The 24,496-nt window shown below is 39.7% G+C and overlaps 2 protein-coding genes across 2 annotated transcripts in view; one reads left to right on the top strand and one right to left on the bottom strand.

Annotated features, from left to right (window-relative positions):
* The window catches only part of ESR2 (estrogen receptor 2), a 175,180-nt gene that overhangs the window by 32,289 nt on the left and 118,395 nt on the right, over positions 1–24,496 (bottom strand). The window lies entirely within an intron of this gene.
* Positions 1–24,496, top strand: part of SYNE2 (spectrin repeat containing nuclear envelope protein 2) — a 311,661-nt gene that overhangs the window by 224,341 nt on the left and 62,824 nt on the right. Inside the window, exons 71-87 of the mRNA XM_024750801.1 lie at positions 860–991; positions 1,919–2,071; positions 2,196–2,405; positions 4,070–4,171; positions 5,534–5,653; positions 5,845–6,045; positions 7,402–7,575; positions 9,436–9,567; positions 12,237–12,433; positions 14,002–14,134; positions 15,549–15,731; positions 16,148–16,294; positions 17,962–18,138; positions 19,800–19,955; positions 21,391–21,543; positions 23,714–23,884; positions 24,366–24,496. Of these exons, the coding sequence (XP_024606569.1) occupies positions 860–991; positions 1,919–2,071; positions 2,196–2,405; positions 4,070–4,171; positions 5,534–5,653; positions 5,845–6,045; positions 7,402–7,575; positions 9,436–9,567; positions 12,237–12,433; positions 14,002–14,134; positions 15,549–15,731; positions 16,148–16,294; positions 17,962–18,138; positions 19,800–19,955; positions 21,391–21,543; positions 23,714–23,884; positions 24,366–24,496 (2,672 nt within the window). The remainder of the gene's footprint in view (positions 1–859; positions 992–1,918; positions 2,072–2,195; positions 2,406–4,069; positions 4,172–5,533; positions 5,654–5,844; positions 6,046–7,401; positions 7,576–9,435; positions 9,568–12,236; positions 12,434–14,001; positions 14,135–15,548; positions 15,732–16,147; positions 16,295–17,961; positions 18,139–19,799; positions 19,956–21,390; positions 21,544–23,713; positions 23,885–24,365) is intronic.

Genomic DNA, 24,496 nt, shown 5'->3' with positions numbered 1-24,496 from the left:
AGGGAGCCCATGAGCAGAATAGCACCGTGGCTCCCAGCAATCAAGCTTCTGCCTTTAACTTTGCACTCAAACTGCCGGGGCACAGGTTGTCAATGGTTTCCCAATTCCCCAATCTGGTGGGAACTTTTCCGTTCTCTTCTACTCTACCAAGAACCTTATTTGACCAATTAAAGTTGAATCAAATTCATTGGTAGGATTTTAGTCTTGGTTTCTCCTTGTCATATACACTATAACATGTAATATATCATTCTTTTTCCAGCAATAGAATAACAACCCTTGTTCTCCACCCTTCCACCCCAGCAGAGTCATCTACCATCCCATCCTGTTCCTTTATATATGTTAGTTTTCCAATTTGGGAAAGAAATGAACTCTGAATCATTCTCCTTTCTGAAGTCACAGCTCATTTTCAGTACTTATTTCGCTTTTCAATAACAAATCAAGATGCAAATCTGTCCCTGGAGGTGACTGTATTCTATTGTAAGAGTTGGCTGTATGCCAGGAGTCTACCAATAAATGGGAAAAGAAACAGCTAACCTTGGAAAACAGATAGATAGCATCCCTACAAATTGAAAGATTAGTGGTTTTATTCTATTTTTCAAATTATACTTTGTTTCCCCTCGTTTTGTTATCTAAATGGACCCTCAAGTGTCTGTGTAAAGCCTGTCATGACTTTTCAAAGCTGTCCAAAATATTTAAATTTTAATTTAATTATTTTTTTCTTATAAATGACAAGATAGACAAAAAACACTTTCCAAGAAGGTAAACTTGGAAGATAGCATGTTAAGGCATTTTTGATGTTTTATGTTAACATTCACAGGATCTCAAACTGTTTGTAATAGGGTTTCCCTTTTTCAAATAGGTTGCCACAAATATGAGTGTTCTACCCAGTGTGAGTATATATAACTTTAGATACCCAACAACTGAAGAACTGAAAACTTATACCACCCAACTTGAAGACCTCCGTCAAGAAGCAAATAATCTTCAGACACAGGTAGCAGCTGCATGTTATATATTTTCCTCATTGTAATAACAAAAATGAGGGGAAATGTGATATTGTAAATTGGTCGTAATTTTCTTTACTGAACAAATAATAGGACGCATAATGGAATGAGTCCTAGAATTGCAAATAGGATTTATCTCTCTTACTGACTCTGGTAAATTTGGTAGTGGTTGTGTAGAATACCATGTGCATAGGCTTCTAAACCTGAGTCCAGGATTGGCAGGAACAAGGATCTTGATTGATTAGTACTGTCTGCAGTGGGGCTGTGGGATTGCAAGGGTGAGGAGGGAGGGAGTAGCTGCAAGGTTTCCAACCTTGAGTAGGCTTAACACTGCGGCGGTGTGCGGGATAGCTTAGGTACCCATCAAAGAACAGGGCAGGAAACAGCCCAAATTGGGGTAATCAGTAGCTTCGGCAGGCTCCTAATTTACTTACAGTCACCAGGCTGTACCATGCCTACCTTTAAGATGTACCTTTTTCTAATGAATCCTTCAAGTTTCTTGACTTCTTTTCCTTCTCCAGGCCATACTTGATTTCATTAACCTACTTTCTCCTATGTTAAAATATGGGAGGCGGAGAACAGTGGGAAGAGGGATAGTGTGATTTATCTGAGACCATGCTTCCACCTGGATGGCCCCACTAAAGAAGTCCTTCATCTTTTGATTTACCTTTTAATTCCATTCAGTAGTCAATTCACTACCTAACACTGAGTTTCTTAAACTTGTTTCTCTCAGAGTTAACATCTTAATTTTATTTATTTATTCTGCTACCTAGTTCACAATGCATTTGAAATGACTAATTATAAAAAAAAAAGCATAACATAAATTGTAAACTATAATGGAAACCAGGGAAAATGTAGGCTTAGGAAGGCGAGGAATCTTAGTGATTTTTATTTTTCCTTTTCTCCTCTTGATTTAGGAAGACGTGTCAGAAGAAGCATATGCAAATTTGGATAAGAAATTACTTGAACTCTTTCTGACCCTCAGTCAGTGCCTGGGCAGTGTGGAGGAGATGCTGCAGACCCCTTGGCTCCTGAGAGGGGATGTCGGTGCCCAGCAGGTGCACTACGAGGTAGGGAGCGTCCATCAAGCCCATGTGTTGGCCATTACCACAGGCGGCCCACTAGTTAACTAGAGCTGAAACCTCTCAAGGTCAGACCTTGTTCACAGTGTCTTTCTTCCTCTCCACTTTGCAGACTCTGGCTCTTGAGTTGAAAAAACTTTGCTTAGCTATGAGTGACAAGAAGAATGATATTTCAAAAGCCATGACTTGTCTTGGCAAGAACGCCAGCCTGTTCCTTGACTGTTTTGATAACCTCCAAATCTACCTGGAGCACATCCAGGCTACAGCTGCCTCTAGGAGCAAGTCCCTGAAAGCTGGCCTCGACTATAACCGCAGTTATCAGGTATGGGTCTGGGCGCTTGGCTGCTTTGACACTGTTTTAGGTCGTAGCATGGACCTCTAATTTCCATTCATTCATATTCCTGGCAGCATTCATGAGTGGGAATTGCTAAGGAAAGCGATGACACTCTTTCTATGAAGGTCTTTAAGGTAGTTCAGCTGCTCATGGTGGGAGACCATTTGAAAGTGAGGTCCTTTCCAAACTCTCGGGTATGAATTTGTTAGGTTGAGCTAAAGTAATGTTTCTTTCCTGCGTTACATTCAGCCACTTAAAGAGCATCACCTGGCAGGATTTCTCGGTAAGGGGAGCCATTACAGTTTTTGAGCAAAGGAATGACAGTCCACGTACATTTCCGGCAGATCCACCTGGCAGTTGTCTAATGGGGATTAGAGCAGAGACTTGAGGCAGGTGGACTAGTTAGGAAGCTACTAAAAACTATCTAATGAGAGAGAAAAGAAACAGAACATCACTTAGGAAAGAGTCTTGCCCATAAAATCAAACCTGAATCTGATCAAGCCTCTAGGATCCAAGTCAAATAGACACAAGGGAGGAACATGTTGAGTGGCACCAAGGGAACGCAGTCAGCCAGGCCCAGGCAGCGGCAAGCTGCATAGAATGTGTGTGTATGCTTTTCTCCACGACCAGCCCGCCACCCCAACACCAAAAAATCCAAAAAACCAAAAAAAGAGAGAGATGGGCAGGGGGACTGCAGATGACAAGGGACTTAAGACACTTGTTAATCCATTACAGCCTATTGGACCTCATTTAGATCCTGGTTCCAACAAGCCAAAAGGAAAAAGTATAGGCAATTAGAGAAATGTGAACCCTGCCTCGATAGTTAATAATACTAAGGAATTATTATTGATTTGTAGTATTTCGTGTGTGTGTTCCCAGCCGCTCCGCGGCATGTGAGATCTTCCCGGATCGGGGCACGAAGCTGTATCCCCTGCATCGGCAGGCGGATTCGCAACCACTGCGCCACCAGGGAAGCCCGATTTGTAGTATTTTTAAAGGGAGGAATCTTTATCATTTAGGAAATACATACTGAAACATATACTAGTGAAATAATATGGTATCTGGGATTTGCTTCCAAATAATCTGAGGGAAGGAAGGTTAGGTACAGTCAAGAAAGCTCAGGGGACGGGCTTCCCTGGTGGCGCAGTGGTTGAGAATCTGCCTGTTAATGCAGGGGACACGGGTTTGAGCCCTGGTCTGGGAGGATCCCACATGCTGCGGAGCAGCTAGGCCCATGAGCCACAACTACTGAGCCTGCGTGTCTGGAGCCTGTGCTCCGCAACAAGAGAGGCCGCGATAGTGAGAGGCCCGTGCACTGCGATGAAGAGTGGCCCCCACTTGCCACAACTAGAGAAAGCCCTTGCACAGTAATGAAGACCCAACACAGCCATAAATAAAAAAATTAATTAATTAATTTAAAAAAAAAAAACAAAAAAAGAAAGCTCAGGGGAGGGTGCAGAAGAGAGACGACCAGGCCCAAGTCAGTAATTGTTGAAGCTGGATGGATGTTGGTAATGCAGGGGTTCCTCCTATTTTGGCATATGTTTGAAATTTTTTACAGCACAGAAACTGAAGGACAACTGAATCTTTAAAAAGGTACTGAAGGCCTAAGTGAGATTCTCACTGTTTCCTGCATTTATCTTTTTATACAGAATGAAATAAAGCGATTATATGATCAACTTATTAAGAATAAAACATCTTTACAACAATCTCTGAATGAAATTAGTGGCCAGAGTATTGATGAACAGCTTCAGGTAATCAAGTCAAAATAATTCAAACTGACCTAACCTTGAACCAGAGAGTCTTGCATATAAGCTGTGTTTCTGAATCACTTCCCGAAATGTAAGTTTGTTTAGTATTGGGAAGGGTATTGAGAAATGAAACCCTCACCCTCTTTGTAGGAGTGCCAATTAGTCCAGCATCTAGGGATCATTTGGCCACATATCAAAACTTTAAGCCTAAATGCTCTTGCATACAGCAGCTCTTTCACTCCATTTATCCAGCAAGTATTAATTGAGGACCTACTATGTTCAGGCACTTCTCTAGGTACTGGACTTGCACTTATCCTAAAGAAAAAGGCAAGTGCATAAAGATAAATATGTTTATGAACATTCAAGCGTGGACCTAGCTGCACTGCTTGAATTAAAGATTCTAAATAGCCCAAAAGTCCGTTCAGAGCAGACTGTTGCTGAAGGAGTGAGCAGCCTTACAATGGCATACTATATGTCCGTTTGAAAGGCTCCAGATACGTTTGTACTGATGTGAAGAGATGCTGAGGAGCTTGTAAGGGAGGAATGCAAATTGCAGAACACAATGATGTGTGCAGTCTGTTGTGTTTCAGGATGTGTACTATGCCTCTACGCAGTACGTGCTTTGAACACATTAGGAACAAACTGTCAACGGTGGGTCTTTGGGGAGAATGGAGAGGATAGAGAAGTGGGACTTTCACTTTTCCCTTAATTCTTTTCTATACTGTTTAATTCTTTTTTTTTTTTTTTTTTCGGTAGAACACAAGGGCCTTAGCCCCATTTATTTGCATAAGCCAGAGGTTTCTGCCACAGTAACAGTCTTAGATCATGGGGAGCCCTTTCCCTCCAGCCTCGGCAGGGGCAGAGGGAGACAGACACACGAACACGTCTTTCAGATCCCTTTCTCTGAGGTCTGAAGAGACCATCTCCTCCTCTCCTGTTGCCTCTAAAAGATTAGCTTTCTAAGTCTGCACCCCTCCACCGCACACACAGTCTGCTATGGGTTAAGCACCAAATATTAAATCAAACCCATTAAACAGGTTGTTCTTTAACCACAGACACGAAGAAGAGTGTGATGCCACGAAGGAACTGGCCAGTCCTGGAACAAATGTACACGCTCCCTTCTTTCTGACCCGTGAAAGAGTCTGCTCCTTGAGCCTGACCTGGATGTTTCATCACAGGGAGACTGGGGAGCCTTCCAGGGAATAACTCGACTTTGGCCCTCTTCCACGGCTATAAGGATGTTGTTCCCACAGGGAACATCCAGATTCCAGCTCCGGAGAAAGACAAAATGTTTAATTCTTTTAAAATGAATATGTAGACTCCTTATTAAACGGTTTTACTTTTTTGTATTGTCTCTCGCTTTAGAAAGCAGATGCATATACAGTGGAGCTGCAGAACTCTGAGAGCCGAGTGGCAAAACTAAGAGACGAAGGGGAGAGGCTTCATTTACCTTCTGTTCTACTCCAGGAGGTTTACAAATTAGAGGTATGTCTGAGCAGAGAACAGAACTATGAATTATAAAGAGTATTACTCTTATAATTTATTCTCCGTGAATTACTATGATTGTAAAGAGTAAGACTTTTTTCTTCTACCAAGGGAATTTAGATATGTTCTTCATTTGGGTTATTTTCATGGTTGGATGGAAAAGTCTGTGCACACCTGCTCTTTCTTTTCAGGATGTACTTGACAGAATGTGGGGAATCCTGAGAGCCAGGTACACAAAACTCAGCAGCCCTTTCATCACTGAGAGCCAGCAAGATGCTTTGTTGCAAGGCATGGTAGAACTGGTGAATATCGGAAAGGAAAATCTTGCTCATGACCACTTACAACAAACCAAAAGTAAAGTTGCCTTACAGGCTCAAATACAAAATCACAAGGTAAGACACGTGGGTCAGATCACCTTTTCATAGACTTTAAGTTTTTCTGAGTGTGAACTAAGAGCATCCGTTTTCTTCCCTGGTGAAATTTACATCATTCCTTCATTCTTTTAACAAACATCTATTACAGTGCTCCCTGTGTACCAGGAACCCTGCTAAACTCGTAAGAATATGATTGTGAGTGAAAACAGACATAGTTTCTAATATTTATGGAGCTTTCAGTTGATTGAGAAGACATATTTGTCAAGGAGCCATTCAGACAAATTTAAAATTAAACTTGGCATACACACTTTAAGAACATTTAATAGAGGGAATTGAATTCGGGGGTTAGGAGAGGTTTTACTGAGAACTGAAATCAAAAGAAATATTTAAATTACGTAAATGTATGTCCAGCGTAATGCTACAATAAATCCTTTTGTTTTCCATTCATTTCATTAAACAAAACCTCATGAACATCAACAAGAGATATGCAGTAATTAAGTGCTGATAATAAAAATGTATAAGACAGAGTTCCTGCCTTCAATAAGCTGAAGTCTAGGCTTTTGATTAAGTAGACCTTAGTCTAAGAAAAATTCAGAGGTAAATACTGTATAAAGGATGGCGGGGGAGAGGAGAAAATATATTAACTGATATATACAATGTGTCAGACCTTATGATATATGCTTTTATAAACCCTTGTATGTATCCTTTTCAAGGAACAAGAGAAGGGATTCACCTAATAAGAAGTCTCCCCCAAACAACTAGAGGGGGCAGCCGACTCTAAATAGAGAGACGTGAAGGAAAGCCTTCCTCTTTAAAGGTCTTAAAGTGCTATTCTGGGAGCTTTTACCAACCAGAATCCCAATAGACCCCATCAGTGAATTCCCTTTAGTTAACTATTTTATTGTGTAGAAGTTAGAACCAGAGTTTAGGAACCCCCGGCTCTTGAATATGTGAGTTTCTTGGGCTCACACAGCTATGCATCCAATTTATCATCTTGAAACTAATTAGCCACATCAGTGGCTTTACCACTTTTTGTAAAGTTTCTTAAAACTTGGAATAACTGATATAGGAAGATCTCACTGGAAATTTAAATCGACTAATTAATAATGTTTGCCCTTTAATATGGACTGTTTTGTGGAAAATATTACCTAGGGTAAGTTTTCTTTGTGATTTGTTAAAATTCCATTCGTACTCAAAGACTATGGACACACAGGCAATTTTTATTTTGTTTTCTCGTGTGTTTGACTCTACATGGCTGTCCTGGGATTTTGGATTAAAAAGTAAATGACACTATAACATGTTGAAGTAACTTGAATTTTAAGATTTTTCACAATGTAAAAATAAATAAATATTAAAATCTTCCTCATTTCACAGCTTTTTTTCCGGAAGCTTGTTGCTGACATGCTGTTGATCCAAACATACTCCAACAAAATGCTTCCTTCTTTATTGCAAAAGAAAGAGACAGTTTGGGCAGAACAAGTAAAGGAAGTTAAATTACTAGAAGAAAAGTCACACCAGTGTGGAATAAAGCTGCAAAGTTTATTGCAGGTATGTGGCTTTCATAAATTTTGTACTTAAGCCGGGAATTCTGGATTTTCAACCGTCACCTCTAGGTTTGAAAACAAGTATCTGGTTATTATTAAGCAGTAGTTAAGTGGGAACCAGCAGTGAGGAATGTGGAATCCTGTTCCAGCTCTGACTGCTACTCCCGGAATGAAATGTTAGCTGAGATTTCTTATATGTTGGTTAGGGATGGCACAGCATCTTTCTACCTTCCAGGTTTGTGAACAAATAAACAAAAGGGAAAGCACTTTGAGATCTTGAATGAGATCACTTGGTGAAATAGTCAGCGGTTCAGAAATTGTGCATCTGGAAGAGGGCAAGCCCAGATGTTCTGTTGCTGAAGTAGATTCATGACAGTCCTGTCCCAATTCAAAGAAAAAAATTAAGCTTACGTAAAGCTCTTTCTCAATTTTAAGGTTTATTATCCTTTAACTTCTTAACACGGTGGATGTTAGCACATAAAGGAAATAAACAAAAAACAAAGAAATATTCAACTTTTTTTTTTTTTATTTATTTTCTTTTTGGCTGCATTGAGTCTTCGTTGCTGCACGCGGGCTTTCTCTAGTTGTGGCGAGCAGGGGCTACTCTTCGTTGCGGAGCGTGGGCTTCTCGTCGCAGTGGCTTCTCATTGTGGAGCATGGGCTCTAGGCTCACAGGCTTCAGTAGTTGTGGCACGTGGGCTCAGTAGTTGTGGCTCGCAGGCTCTAGAGCACAGGCTCAGTAGTTGTGGCGCACGGGCTTAGTTGCTCCACAGCATGTGGGATCTTCCCAGACCAGGGATCAAACCCATGTCCCCTGCACTGGCAGGCAGATTCCTAACCACTGCGCCACCAGGAAAGTTCCAGTGTTCAACTTTTTAATGTGATGATAAGCTATGGTATAATTTTATGCTAATAAAAGTAATTTTCTAGTTAGTGTGTCAAGTTGATATTTATAGTAATAGTTCATCGTATTTAAAAAAAAGACTCCATGAGGGACTTCCCTGGCGGTCCAGTGGTTAAGACTCCGTGCTTCTACTGCAGGGGGCACAGGTTTACTCCCTGGTCAGGGAACTAAGATCCCACATGCCCTGTGGCACAGCCAAATAAATAATAAATAAATTAAATAAAAAAGGACTCCATGGACCCAGTGAGTGCCCCTAACAGCCATGTCACCCGCTGTTTCACTAGCTGTGAGAATTACTAAGGTGGTTAATTTTCTAGCAGGTAAGATTTCATGTCCCTAAGTCAGCTCTGTAGAGTGCTGAGACCCTAGGGGTGGGCTTCTCTGGAACTGGAGAGAGCTAGGACGAGGCAGACTCAGGCTAAGGCAGTAGTTACTCCCCTGATGAAGCGTAAGCCCATAACTTCTCAAACAGCTTCTTCAAGCAGCACGGTAGGGTAACGGTTTGGGTCGTGTTTGTTGGGTAATGTTCCTAGGACTGGGGATTGGAGCAGGGAGCATTGGGAGCAGCCTAACAGAAGCTTCTGTTGAAAAAGACTTTACAAAGTTAACCCCTTTCTTTCCAAGTAAGAGAAAGGCTCTGAGGTCTCCACAGAGGTGCATGCTGAGAGTATCACTTTAACTTAATCCTATCATTTCCTACTCGATTTGACGAGACAAGCATAAAACCCTAATACCAACTGGGTTTTTTAAAACCTTCTCCACAAAGCAGTGGAAGTGGAGTTGTTTCCCACCAGACACTGAGCTCTTACTAGGGTAGGTTATAACTCAGAAACCCCTGGAATCTGTGCTTTAATTTTGTACGGTCTCAGAGTTCATTTTTGTTCTTAGGATTAATTTTGTCATTATCTGGAACTAATCTAGAAAAAGCCCCCTGCTGATCATGTGTTCTTAATTCTTTAGAAATGGGAAGAATTTGATGAAAACTATGCGTCTCTTGAAAAGGACCTGGAAATTCTTGTATCTACATTGCCCTCTGTGAGTTTGGTGGAAGAGACGGAGGAAAGATTAATGGAAAGGATTTCATTTTATCAGGTATTTTGCTTCCACTTAAGCCGTCAAAGTCATTGTCTGTAGCACTTTGTATTTTTATTGTGTTTTGGCTAAATTACTTGACTTTGAAGGTGAATGATTTGAATTGAAATGAAATATCATTCCTCACACAACTCACAGTGAGACATATTTGGGGAAACTGCAGATTTACTTGTGGGCTTCTTGACATAACCACATGTCTGACGTGGGGTCGGGACCTTGGTTTGAGTCCTGGCTGTCACTTATCACTTCGTCAACTTTCTGTCCCTAAGCCTCAGTGTCTTTATCTGTAGCATGTAGGTAATCAAGCTGGTGCTACCAGTCTCTGGAGGTGGATGTCAGTGGGTGTGGACATGAGCTAAAGTATGGGAAGAACTTTGTAAACCACGGGCCTCTGAACATATTTTTAGTTTTATGACAACAGTGAAGCCCTGACTGGACATAGCCTATGAGACAAACAATAATCTGTTACCTGCCACCAGCGTTATAAAGAGACTTCAAACTTGAAATTTTTTCTTGTGTAATGTTTGATATTGTTATTATCAAAGTCTCTATGTCTCAAATTTCAATGCCATAGAAAAGATAAAACCTTAAAATGGTTTTCAAGTGGTATTAAGAACATGACCAACAGATAAAAACAAGTTTTAAATATTTTCTGCAGAAACGGAAAATACTTAGTTTTAATTTTAGAATGTATGTGGTCAGAATCTGAGTTGTGCAGCTAGAGGTTGCTATCATATATCAACTTTAAAACTTCAAAGGCAGGTTTGTTGCCAGACCAGACCGAATGGAAGAAGAAAGCATGGAATACTTGGCAGGGTCCCACCATTCCTTGGAGGCACTTAAGCTCCTGTAAGGAACATTTTTCAGAGGCTGGAATGCTGTAGTTATGCTCTCTAGGTGTCTTGAAAGCTGCCATGGATATCTTTGCCATTTTGTCATATTGAGTTGAACTCAGGTAAAGCTGAGTCTTATGGGGGTGGGAAGCTGCTCTTTAATTCTTTGTTAGTCTAGGGGTGCAGAAGGTACCACCTGAACAGCTGAAAGAATGCAGCTGAAAACAGATCGGTTTTAAACCTTATTATATTAAGAAACAGTTCATATTAGCCAACCTGTTAGAAGCCTGATTATTTCCCCAAGAGTAGCTGTATACCTTAAACTATAGCCTGTGATTCTGTTAAGTTAGAAATATTTAAAAAATCAAAATAATTGTTCTAAGACTTTTAAATACATTTGCCAGACTAAAAGAAGACAGATATCTAGTAAAGCCCATCTCACTGATAGCGTTCCTTAGGTCATTATCGTCTTCTGCGTCATGGAGAGGTTTGTGTGTATCTTGATCAGGGGACGTCTGTGGGCCGGGAATGTAGGGTCAGTCCGTTGCATGGCCTCTGGTGTTGAACAAGCCATGTTCCAGTGCCGGTTGACACCTCATTGACCGAGTGACCAGTGCAGTCTGACTCCCGTGTATAAAATGGGAAAATTAAAACTTCTCAGTTATGAGGGCAACCCATGAAACAATAGCATTTCCATGTAACTGTAACAAAAGATATTTTGGAAAAAAAAAAAACCAAACTTCTCAGAGATGCTCTTAAGATGAAGTGTCTCACACTGAAGGCTTAGAAAATTAGAACCTTTTTTTTTTTTAAACTAATGTTGGACATTTTATCCTAGCCTGTGGACTCGGGCAGGCAGAAGGAGTTGCAGCTAGGAGTGGTGGAAAGGGCATTGGAGGTAGACTTTTTTATTAATTTTTAAAAAAGCTTAAGTTAATTGGAAAATAGCAAATGTTCTGTTTTGATCATAATTTATTTTTTAAGATTAAATTTCAGTAGCTGTCAGGATATGTGTCATTAGCTGAACCCAACTGCAGGAGATAATTGCCTTTAGACAGAGTTCTCTTCAGGGGGTCATTGCATTCACAGTTCTGAAGTTTTTTTTTTTTTTTCATGAAGTTGAATTAGCAATGTGTTGTTTTCATTTATTCTTCTAAAATCCTCTTCTCCCTCCTGAATCCTTATATCCAGAAGACTCTCAAAATGAGCTTTCCCCCCTACTGTTTGGGTCTAAAGGGTGATAAAGAAATGTTTTCTTATTGATCCCCTTCATACCTAGACCGCAATGTGAAATGCTTCCAGGTGCCCAGGCAGGAGAATGGAGATAAAGGTCACTGAGTGGGTGGACAGTTGGAGGGCTGGTGGGGACAGTGGTGGAGGAGAACCCAGGAGAACAACCTCTTCCAAAGGAGCTTGCTAGAGCTTCCTGTTTTCCCCGAGTCATAGGAAATCTTGATTTCTATATAAAATTTCTTGATTTTCAGAATAAGCTTTAGGTCACACAAAACCTCTCTGGCAAGCTCAGTGTGCCCTGTAGACCATCACCTTTTTAGTTTCTAGGTGAAAGAAGTAACGATCAGGTCTAAATCTGTGAATTTTCATTTTATATTGCATGTATAATCTGTACAGTAGAAATGCATTGGACACTCTCATTGTGGAAGATAATTAATAATCCATTAATCATGTTTGTTCAGCCAGACTGCAAGAGTCTTGAGGGTTTGGAGAGTGTTACTGTTTCTTCAGTAGCCTCTACTGTAGGTTTTTCATGAAGTATTTGTGAATTGACTGGCTGATTTAATTTTTAAATCATTCATTCTATGACTTTATTTTTATTAGCAAATAAAAAGGAACATCGATGAGAAGCATGCCCGGCTTTACCAGACTGTGAATGAAGGCAAACAGCTGGTGGTTTCCGTGAGCTGTCCTGAACTAGAGGGCCAGATTGCAAAACTGGAAGAGCAGTGGTTGTCCCTAAACAAAAAAATTGATCATGAACTACATAGACTGCAAACGCTTCTCAAGCATCTGCTCAGGTGTGGTTTCTTAGGGATTGATTGGCATCAGAAAAAGACCTCAGAGGGATTCTGCAGGCAACCAGATTTTACGTGCCGTCCCCCTGTTGTACGGTTTTTGACAGTCTAAAGCAGTTGAGTCCCTCTTCCAGGCTAAATGGGAACTAGAGTCTCTGATGCTAGTTTGCAAGACTCAGGATAATGTGTAATCAGTCCTGTGGAAACTAGGAATTATGTTATAAAATTATACATGTTACCTTTATGCCATGATGTTGCTCTTTCCTACACTCTTCCAAAAATTTTTTTTTTTTTTCGGTACGCGGGTCTCTCACTGCTGTGGCCTCTCCCGTTGTGGAGCACAGGCTCCGGACGCGCAGGCCCAGCGGCCACGGCTCACGGGCCCAGCCGTTCCGTGGCATGTGGGATCTTCCCAGACCAGGGCACGAACCCGTGTCCCCTGCATCGGCAGGCGGACTCTCAACCACTGCACCACCAGGGAAGCCCCCCAAACTTTTTTAAATCTTAAAAGTAATTTTAGCTGATGGAATAGTTTGAAAAAGTCTTTGGAGTTCTTCAAAGAATTTTTTTGCTTTAACTGATCAAATCTTTAAAAAAAAATTTTTTTTATTTTGTATTGAAGTATACTTGATTTACAATGTTGTGTTAGTTTCTGGTGTATATAGCAAAGTGATTCATAATACATGTTCAGTAATATATATTCAGTCATATATATATTCTTTTTCATATATATATTCTTTTTCATATTCTTTTCCATTGTGGTTTAATAGGATACTGAATATAGTTCTGTGTGCTTTATAGCAGGACCTTGTTGTTTATCTATTTTATATATAGTAGTATGTATTTGTTAATCTCAAACTCCTAATTTATCCCTCCCCATCCCTTTCCCCTTTGCTGGCCGTAAGTTTGTTTTCTATGTCTGTGAGTCTGTTTCTGTATTGTAAATAAGTTCATTTTTATCATATTTTAGATTCCACATATAAGTGATATCATATGTGTTTGTCTTTCGCTTACTTCATTCTTGAAACCCTTGAAGAAGGTAGAAAACATAGAACACTTAACCTCATTCTCTTTCCCACCTCTTAGGGAGGCTGTCTTAACCTAGAGAAGTTTAGAAGTTACAAGAGGGACAGCATTTTGCTTGGATATTTTCATTCCATCAGATAAATATATTGGCATCCAGCCAATAGCAATTCGCTATTATACAACTTATACCAATGCTGATTATATTTTTACTGTACACAAATCTATAGAGGACGTTTGATGAATAAAAATAATTTCTGTCCTTACCTGTGGGTTTACTTTTGTATAGCTGTAGTAAACTTTTAAAAGACTATTTTAGACTTTAAAATGCCTCTTTGTTCTTGATTAGTCATTATAGAGTCGTAGAAAATGACAGGAGCATCAGATTTGGGACCTGGGATTAAACAGGGTATAATTCTTTAAAAAATCATGATTTTTCTGAATAATAGGATTGGTCAACACAAGAAAATAAATGGTGAAACAGAAGAAAATACACAGGGGATGCAATCGTTTCTAATTTCCTTTCTCTCCCACTTTGCTCCTATTAGTTATAACAGAGATTCAGATCAGTTAACCAAGTGGTTGGAATCTTCTCAGCAAACTCTGAACTACTGGAAAGAGCAGTCCCTCAATGTGTCTCAGGACTTGGACACAATCAGAAGCAACATAAACAATTTTTTTGTAAGTTGTAATACAATATGCTCAGGTAATTGTTGGTTAGAAAAAGATATCGGGGGAAAAGTAGGAGAGTTGGTGTGGTAGTTTCCATAATCATTTGTAGATAAGGGGTAAAACTTGGGCTAATAGCAGCTGCATTCTTCAAACTTAGAACTATTTATTTATACTATTGATTTATATGCTTATAATAATGACAAAGTATATTTTAAATTGACACTATAAAATATATATATATTTAAAACTTGCCCTGACATGGGGCATGTTTTACAAGTGCAGAAAATAACTCCCCTACCTGCCCCCTAAAACCTCACAGGATTATTAATTCATAAATGTTAGCTAATAAATACATGGTTTTAAATTGTTATATACAGAATTGATATTTCTACTAAAATGTTATTGTTCTGTTGTTTTAAGGGGTTTTTTTTGAAGAAAAGAAAGTATTAATTTTGTGATATAAATTATACTTTGAGACCTTTTCGTCTTTTCCCTTAGTCTTTTCTCCATTTTTCATATTTTGTAGCTATGATTACTCACTTTGATATTAAAATATAAATATTTTTTAAATATACTTGGAAAAAACCTGTAAGTACCAGGAAAGATTTCAGATATTTTAGTTAAAAATTTGTTGTGTTTAGTTCATTTAATATGAACTTAAAAAAAAAATGAACGTAGTGCTGTGTTCCGTATTTTCTTTTTATAGTTGATGATTTGTCTATTTTTAAAAATATTAATCCATTAGATTATAAGCCACTCAAGGGGCAGGAACTCCATCTCTTTTGTTCCCCACCATATATCAAATGCCTGGAACAGTGCCTGACACTTAGCAGGAAAAATGTGTGTGTGTGTGTGTGTGTGTGTGTGTGTGTGTGTGTGCGCTCACATGTGAGCACATATACACATGCATACATACACATATAAATATTTACTATTTGAATTGAATTCATTTATTTAGTTTTGGACTCTAACCAGTTATTCTGACTCTTAGTTACTCCATGCCTTATTTATTTATTTATTATTTATTTATATTTATTTGTTTATTTATTTTTTTGGCTGTGTTGGGTCTTCGTTGCTGGGCGTGGGCTTTCTCTAGTTGTGGTGAGCGGAAGCTACTCTTCATTGCGGTGCGCGGGCTCCTCATTGCGGTGGTCGCAGAACACAGGCTCTAGGCGCGCAGGCTTCAGTAGTTGTGGCACGCGAGCTCAGTAGTTGTGGCTCATGGGCTCTAGAGCGCAGGCTCAGTAGTTGCGGTGCATGGGCTTAGTTGCTCTGCGGCATGTGGGATCTTCCCAGGCCAGGGTTCAAACCCATGTCCCCTGCATTAGCAGGTGGATTCTTAACCACTGCGCCACCAGGGAAGTCCTTCCATGACACATTTAAATTTTAAAAGTTTCTAAACTTTGAAACTGTTTCCTTTTAGGAGTTTTCAAAGGAACTTGATGAAAAGTCCTCCTTGAAAACTGCAGTTCTAAGTACTGGGAACCAACTTCTTCACCTGAAAGAAGCTGATACGGCGACACTGAGAGCTTCTTTAGCACAGTTTGAACAAAAGTGGACAATGCTCATAACTCAACTTCCTGACATCCAAGAAAAACTTCACCAGGTAAGTAGTTAAAAACCCAGCATTTGAATTAGCATTCACTTGTTAGCTCACAACTCTTTTAAAATCATTTCTCTGACTCAGTAATTTTCACTGACACCACCTATCTTTTCTCTGGCACCACTGAATATAGGTCTTAATTACTGGACTCTCCTCCAGTGGGATCTTTCTTAAGAGAGAAATCAGGCTTAATTACTTTATTTCCCAGTTTGTCTGCACCACTGTGTTAGTTTATGTGAAGGTCATTGTCATTGTTTTGGGATCACTTATTCTGAGCTTGAATGCTGGGTTAGTTTTTGTGAGTAACCTGCATAATTATGTGGTAAGACCTTTTATCAAACCAGGTATTATCTTAAGTGATGCCCTGATTCATTTTGTTAACTGCAGGTAATTAAATGGAAATCATTTTGATTTTGCAGCTTCAGATGGAGAAATTGCCATCTCGTAAAGCAATAACAGAAATGATTAACTGGATGAACGATGTGGAACATCAAACTGCAGATAAAGACTCTGAGCATTCACTGAGTTCTGCATCTCAAGTTAAAAATCTTCTTCACAAGTACAAGGTAATTATACAAAAAAGCCAGAAGCCTTTTCATTACATAAAGAAGGCAAGTCAGTTGGAAGGGAAATACTGAACAAAGAGGCATGGAGGATATTATTTAGAAAAACTAATTCTAAGGGTGGGGAATGGGATGGTGGATGATTCTAGAGAGAGGAGTTAGTGTACTTGCTCTTATTCTGCCCAGATTCCTTTGGTAGCTCCCATCACCACAGGACAGAATCCAAGCTTTTAACTGGCTCTGGCTCTTCATTTCCCCACGTAAACCGTGGACTCTGCCTGAACCAAATCCTTTGCGGTCCCTCCACCGCCCCTGGCGCTCTCTTGCTGGTGCTTTTGCTTTTGTACGTGCTGTACCTTTGGCCTGGAATTCCAGTGTCCCGCTTTTAGCTGTAGGAATCTTCTTAGTCATCCTTCAAGAGTCAGTTCAAGTATCTTCTCATTTGGAAATCTACCCTGACTCTCCCAGCCAGATCAGTTTACTTTCCAGGATTAGGTGTCTCCATGGTGCTATCAATAGTTCCTGTCACCCGGTATTATAATTATTTTCTTACTTGCCTATCTCCCCACCTTGACTTAGCTTCTTGAGAGCAGGGGCTCCTCCTTTACCTCCCTGAAACAGCACACCTAGCCCAACACCTGGCATCCAATAGGTGTTAAGTAAATGTTCTTTGGATAAGAGAATACGTAAGGAAAAGTTGATATCCTTCTACAAGTAGATAGGGATGTGGCCTTCTCCATGATATTTGATTTCAAGTAGATTTAACTAACATTTAACAAGCCACACACAAACACTTATTGTGTGCCGGGCAAGGTGTTCGCCACTAGGAACACAAAGATGAATGAAGACTCTGGTCATTGCTTTCCAAGACCTCATAAGCTAATGGATGTAGCCTCTGGTAGGCAGAAGATGAATGGCTTAATCACAAAGCATGGTATTAGCAAGGATTTCCTTTTTATGTCCTATCCCATCCTAACTTCAGTGAGCAGTACAATCTGTAGAGGGCCTATGTGTATTTTTCTCACAGGCACATAGTTTTACCCTTGGATGTCTGCTATGGGGGTGCTGGAACTTGCCAGAATAAACCCAACAAGTATCAGCCTTAACAGAAACATGCTTGGCCCTGGGAGGGTTTAGGATTGCTCTAGAACTTAAAGTCATCCAAACGGGGAGGCCTAGACCGTCCGTAGAGGGACAGAGAAGCTGCCTAAACTGGCAGAGCTCCTTAAAGGTGTCCTGGGTTTTCTGGGAGAGTCTTAACTTCAGACTTCCCGTCCTGTCATTTCCATGAGCCCACAGGATGGCTCTGAATTCCAGTGGAGCTCTCGGGAAGCCTCTCAAAGGAACCCTTTGTCAGACTCTGGGTCTTGATTTTGGTTCCTGTGATGCAACTACCATACATGGTACCGTACATCTTTGACTTTTCAGTCTGTTTGAAAGCGGTGAGTCTCTCTGTTCCCAGGAATGTGTAATTGCCCAAAAGACTCTCCAGGCAAATAAAGCAGATGCATGGTGGGGTTGGGGGAGGGTAGAACATAACTCCAGACAGGTGCCTCTTGATTACTGGGTGGGAGCCTGGCGCCCCCTACAGTGCACCAAAGGAGAGGTCCAGTTCATCTGCTTCAATTCAGGCTTTGGTGGTTTAATTTTGTTTTCTTTGTTCATTTTAGGAGTTTAGAATGGAAATGGACTATAAACAATGGATAGTTGACTTTGTTAACCAGTCATTACTTCAGTTAAGCACCTGTGATGTGGAAAGTAAGCGCTATGAGAGAACAGAGTTTGCAGAGCATCTCGGAGAGATGAACCGCCAATGGCACCGGGTCCATGGAACACTGAATGGAAAGGTGAGCTCATGGTCACAGCTTGATGTATGATTTAGCCTTTGCAAAATACCACTTTCTGAAAAATTTTAAAGGACATTTGTGGCACCTCCCTGTTGGTCCAGTGGTTAAGACTCCACACTCCACTGCAGGGGGCATGGGTTCAGTCCCTGGTCGGGGAACTAATATCCTGCATACTGCATGGAGTGGCCAAAAAAAATTAATTAAAAAAAACAAAAAGACATTTGTCTGGTTAACTTACAGTTAAACCTAGTAATCATCTGAATTCTAGCCCCTTTTAAATCCTGTCCTCCATTGGTGCATATAAGAGTCGGAAATAGCTTTTATATTTCTTCGCGATTTCTTAGTGGGAAATTGACTTAGGCAAATGAAGAGGAGAAATGTTATTTAAGAAGATGTCGAGTATTACATGAGGCTACTAAATGGTCAGAAGTTTCGACATTTTCTGTGAAAGTAGGTGTTAAAAAGCAGCAAAGCTATTTCAGCTTTAGAAAGATTATAAAAAGGAAGAAAAATGTATATGGCTTCTTGGTAGATTTTCATTCCATGACCGAAAAGATTAAGCACAATTATTCTTGGGAAAATATTTAATATTTATATACAACAGTGAAACTTGGTTGATTTCTTTATTGTGTGGCGAATGCATACAAATAAGACCTGATGGACAAAGAACATGAGCAGATAATTCACAAAAGAGAAAATTATAATTGGCAAATAAATATGGAAAGGTTACCACTTTAATTGTCAGACGTTTGAAATAAACATTAATAACATTATACACTTACTAAATTAGAAAAACTTCAGATAAAGATAAAAGCCCAAGACTTTCACATTCATACATTGCAGATAATGGCTTACATACCCTTTTGGAAAGCATTCAGAAAATTTCAAGAACCATAATAATCATCTTACCTTTTAACCCAGCAGTCCACTTCTTTTACATTTATTTAAGTAGACAGTCCTTCAAAAAGGAAAAGATATGTGCACCAAGTGTTCAATTCAACATTATTTATTCGGGTGAAAAATGTGGACTGCCTGAATTTCCAACTCGAGAGAAATAGTTAATCAAATTATATGGTGTCCATTGGATGAAATACTGGGCAGCAAGTCATGACATAGAAAGCGCCTATGGCATATGAAAAGAAGTATAAAACATTATATATACTATGATTGTAACCTAATAAACATTGTAAGCATTAGAAATGAGAAGAATCACAGACGTTTAAAAAATATTACTTTATTAAATTGATGCATTATTTGTGATATTCTTTATATTGACAGTTTTTAAGTGAGTCTAATGAAGAGAGTCTGGGGAAAAAATAATTTCTTAAGCTTTACATATATCAATAGATGATGCAATGAAAAAATGTTGAGTGTTAGCAACATGATTTTGTTTTGTACAGATATTGTGGAACTCCAGAGCAGCCAGCTTTCTTATCAGGTTAGCTTTCATTTCAAATGTTAGATTTTTTTAAAAAAGGAGAAAATAATTCATATTTCCTGACTTATGAATCTTTATTCTGAAAGTTCTTGGGAAATCTTGTGCAAAACGTTAGAAATCTGAGAAGAAACAAAATTATCCTATTAAAAATGACATATCACGACATTTACATTTTAAACGTGGTTTAAAATAAGAAAATTTTATTCTTATTCATAACTGATAGATACAACAATTAGAACAACTTTTGGAAAGTATCACTGAGAATGAAAACAAAATACAGATTCTGAACAACTGGATGGAGGCACAAGAGGAGAGACTGAACACTTTACAAAAACCTGAAAGTGTGATCTCGGTGCAGAAGACACTCCTGGATTGTCAGGTGAGAAGACACACAGCACCTGTCCAGTGTGGCTTGGTCAGGCTGTTAGTTACCACACCTGCCCCAGGGAGTAGGGCAAGCTGCTATAGTTTCTGAGGGTTCTCCTCAAAGCCCCCAGCTACTTAACTTTCTTCTATAAAATAGATGTGTCCATGTGTTTTACAGAATTGCAAAATGCTGTTTTTAAATGATAAACAGATGTATTTTCATGGTTATTGTAGTTCTTAAGAGATTTGAATGCTACTCCTAAGAAAAAAATGTTGGGAGTTGCCTGGCCGTCCAGTGGTTAGGATTCAGTGCTTTCACTGCTGTGGCCTGGGTTCAGTCCCTGGTTGGGGAACTAAGATCTCACAAGCCGCACGGTGCAGCCAAAAAAAAAAAAAAAAATGTTCCACGGGGATTTTGATTTAGATGTTTTCCAGTTTTTGTGTTTTTATTAATTTCTCCAGTATTTACAAAATTACTCTGAAGTCTCCATGATTTTTAGTATTTCTTTTTGTTTCTTCAGAGGAAAATGGTTTTATTTTACCTACTGTGTAATGTGTTCTCAAAGGACTACTTTTCCCTCAGAACCACTGTCTAAATCCCATTTGGTCTAGAGCATGTTGGCTGTGCCCTTTTTTCGTTCAGTCATCATTTGCCAGGTCACGTGGTCTTTGAGGTGCCCTCACCCAAACGTGGGTTTACTCCTCCCTCCCCACCGCCCTGCTTGTGTCACTCCTGTTGAGAGCAGTTCCACTGTCCCTCGCTGTAGACGGCCCAGGTTACGTGGGTTCTGCACCGCCTACAGGAAGGCATGGCGCTTCTCACTGTTGGGGCTGGAAAGTCGGCTCAGACCCCTGTTCTACTTAGAAGGTTACAGAATGATACTGGATATAGTATATGGGCATCAACACCTCCATAAGAGATCTTTTCAGATGGTCGTATCCTGTTTCTAACTACCCACTAGCCATTTCCATTTTAGAGTGTTTACAGCCACCTCCTGACTGTAAGCTCAGTGCTCTAGCACCCCCAGCCGGCCGCCCTGCTTTCACCTGAGTGCTAAGTTACTCAGACGTGGGATGTCATCACTATTTTCCAGATGGGAAAATGCAGACTTGGCAGTTTGATGACTTAATGCTTGGTCCAACAGCCAGTACAGGGCAGACGTGGAATGGAGACTATATCTCCTAGACTCTTTCTACTATACCATGATGATAAGGACTTGCTACCTAGACTCTTCTAAAATCTAGAGCCATGTGATAATGGAAAGTATTGTAAAACCTCATTTTGTAATATTGTAAATTTATATTACAAAATTTCACTGTAAAACTTGAATTGAGAGTGTGATATGATTAAAATGTCTTCTGTGTAACGTTATTAAATTACATACTCTATTGGCATTATTACTTGAAAAGTGCAGGAGTTTGTGCACCTTTTCCTCTTGCCCTTCCAGGATATAGAAAATCAACTTGCAATTAAATCCAAAGCATTGGATGAATTGAGACAAAGTTACCTGACTTCAGAGAGTGGGACAATGCCATTGCTGGAAGATACAGCATCCAGAATTGATGAGTTATTTCAAAAGAAAACCAGTGTTATCAACCAGGTACTAGAATTCATTTACAGCGTACTATTTCTCTCCACGTATCCTTCTTTTACCTTATTTCTTGTTTCATAATGGACACTCGCTCCATACCAAAAACTGAAAAGTGGCTGTGAAAACTACTGAAGTGAAGTAGAGAAAAACATTTCAGATCTCTCTTATTTTTTTCCTTCACTGGATACTCAGAGGCAAAGCCACCAAATTCCCACATCCTTGGCATGCTAGAAGTCCACCTGGTTATCTTTGTTTTGTCTAATGTACTCACAGACACAAAAATGTCTCCACCCCCAGCCCCAAACCCAGCAGAGCATCTGGCGTTGTTTCTTGGCCAGATATACAGGAGCAGTTATGAAGAAGCAGCTCAGATTCCCCACACCCAGGGAGATGCCTCAGGGAGGGCGTGATCCTATCGCATGTAGCCTCTGTTAAGCTAGAAGCATGGTCAGCATAGGGAAAACTCCAGAGGTGGGGAGAAACAGCATGTGGTGAGGAGAAAGCATAGAAGACTGTGGAAGACGTCTGGTAATTGTATGAAAGGCATGTCAAAGTCTGCATTTACCCCTTCTGGGAGGAAGAACACCAAAAGACAAAGGACAGGCATCCTCAGACACTTGCAACTTTGACATTTCCCCACAAATGGAGGGAGAAATTGTAAATACTAACCTATTATAGGTGTGTCCATGTTTCCCAGAGAGTCTTTATTGTGGATTATTTGTCATCTACTAAAATCTACATTCAACCATTTGTTCCAAGAGAGAATTGGGAATAACCCATGTAAATGAAATCCATAGGTGACCCTCAGCCTCATTCTTCCCCCAGGACTCAGGCAGAAAAGTAGGGGTGAGCTGAACATATCTGTGTGAATCATTTGTTAACATATCTTTTGTGAGGCACTGTGCTCACTGCCAAGGGTGCAATGATAAGAAAAATGGTTCTTACCCTGAAGATGCTCACAGGCTGCAGGAGGATAGCTGCAATAAAAAGACAGACAGTAACAAGTGTTGACAAGGATGTGGAGACATTAAAACCCTCCTACACTGCTGAGAATGTGTGTGTATAGGTTTTTTTGTGAACATATGCTTTCAGTTCTCTTGGCCATATACCTAAGAGTAGAATTAGTGGGTCATATGGTAACTATACAGTATTTAACTTCTTGAGAGACTGCCAAACTTTTCTACAGAAGCTGCACCACTTTGCATTTCCATCAGCAGTGTATGAGCGTTCTCATTTTTCCATAGTCTCGCCAGTACTAGTTATTATCCAACTTTGATTATAGCCATCCTAGTGGATGTGAAGTGGTATCTCATGATTTTGATTTCTATTTCTCTAATGACTGTGGATGTTGAGTGTCTTTTCATATGCTTATTGGCCATTTGTATATATTCTTTAGAGAGATGGTTATTCAATCCTTTGTCCATTTTTGAGTTTGGTTGTCTTTTTATTGTTGAGATATAAGTGTTCTTAACATAATATATAAAGATTTATATACTTGTATATTCTCGATTGTGTCAGAGGTCATTTAAATGCTTCAATTTTCAACCTTTCATAATTACCAAAACACATTAAAGAATAAAATATGGCCACCATTGCATTTCCTCCTACTTTGCACTTGCCCATCATTTTGGCCAAGCATGATGCTCTCCAAGTTTTGCTTGCTCTCCAGTAGTAACCAGACTTAAGTGCCAGGTAACACAGGTTAACACTTTACATTTATAATGCTTTACAGTTTTCAGAGCATTTTCACAGACACTATTTTCTTTATGTTTTCATTTATTATATCTGTTTTGTGGATGAAGAAATAGACTCAAGGATTAAATAACTTGCCCAAGGTCAGAAAGCTAATAGGGTGTCACTGAAATGTATATCCTGAGATTCTGATTCCTCAATCAGTGTTTTTTTCCCTGGGCTGTCCATCTGTAGGCTGAACTCTCTCTGTGCTGGAGACTCTGGTCTCAGGGCTCTTTTCCATTCAGCTACTCTAAAACTTAGCCTTCTTTGATATTTCTTGTTCATTGACCCACCCTTCTCACCTTCAGTGAATCACTGAAGCTCCACTCTCAAATTAAAATGCCTAGATTGGATACGGTGGTAGAGTCCTTAGGAGGGGGAAACAAAAAAGATGAGAGAGCCTCTTGTCGATGATTTCCTAAATATGTTTCTACTTTTTGTATAGGTCAATGAGCTCAAGACCTCCATGCAGTCTGTTTTACAGGAGTGGAAGACTTATGATAAACTCTATGATAAAGTGAATATGATGACGATCCGATTCTGGTACTGCATGGAACACAGCAAACCTGTGGTTTTATCATTAGAGGCCTTAAGGTGCCAGGTGCAGAACCTTCAGGTATATTAACCAGATCTTGGCACAATGCATTATTGGCAGAAAATCTCCAATGGAAGGAAGCACAGAAATGAACACAATTACTGTTATGTTCTCCACAGAGAAACACAAAACAGTATTTTAAACAGCAGCATCAAAAGTATAACTTGAAATTTCAAAATGAATGACATGAACCAAATGAGTGAAACTTGGTACAAGTATACTGTGAATTTTTCTTCATCTTTCTTTCATGTCCATATTATTTCACAATTTAAAGGTTTGGGTCTGGGGTGTTTTTTTTTTAAATATGCTATTTCAAGTGCTAGCCCCTATGAAAGAATGCCTTCTCAGTTTTCTTCTTCACATTTCTGGTAATTTATCCCTGTCCTATTAAAGTTTGAGTGTTAACATTACTGTGGTACAGCGGCAAGTGTTGACCAGCCGCTGCCTTCTTTGGACGAGGCCAGGCTGTTCTGCAACTGACGTTCCTGCTCTGTCCTCCTAGACTCTTCAAGATGAAGCTGAGAGCAGTGAAGGGAGTTGGAAGAAACTCCAGGAGGTTATTGGAAAACTCAAAGATTACTGCCCCTCAGTTGCTGAGATAATTCAAGAGAAATGCCAAAATACTCATACAAG

Source organism: Neophocaena asiaeorientalis, unplaced genomic scaffold (genome assembly GCF_003031525.2).
Source record: "Neophocaena asiaeorientalis asiaeorientalis breed wild unplaced genomic scaffold, Neophocaena_asiaeorientalis_V1.1 scaffold140, whole genome shotgun sequence".
Lineage (NCBI taxonomy): Eukaryota > Metazoa > Chordata > Mammalia > Artiodactyla > Phocoenidae > Neophocaena > Neophocaena asiaeorientalis.
This window is presented reverse-complemented; position numbering and strand designations above follow the sequence as displayed.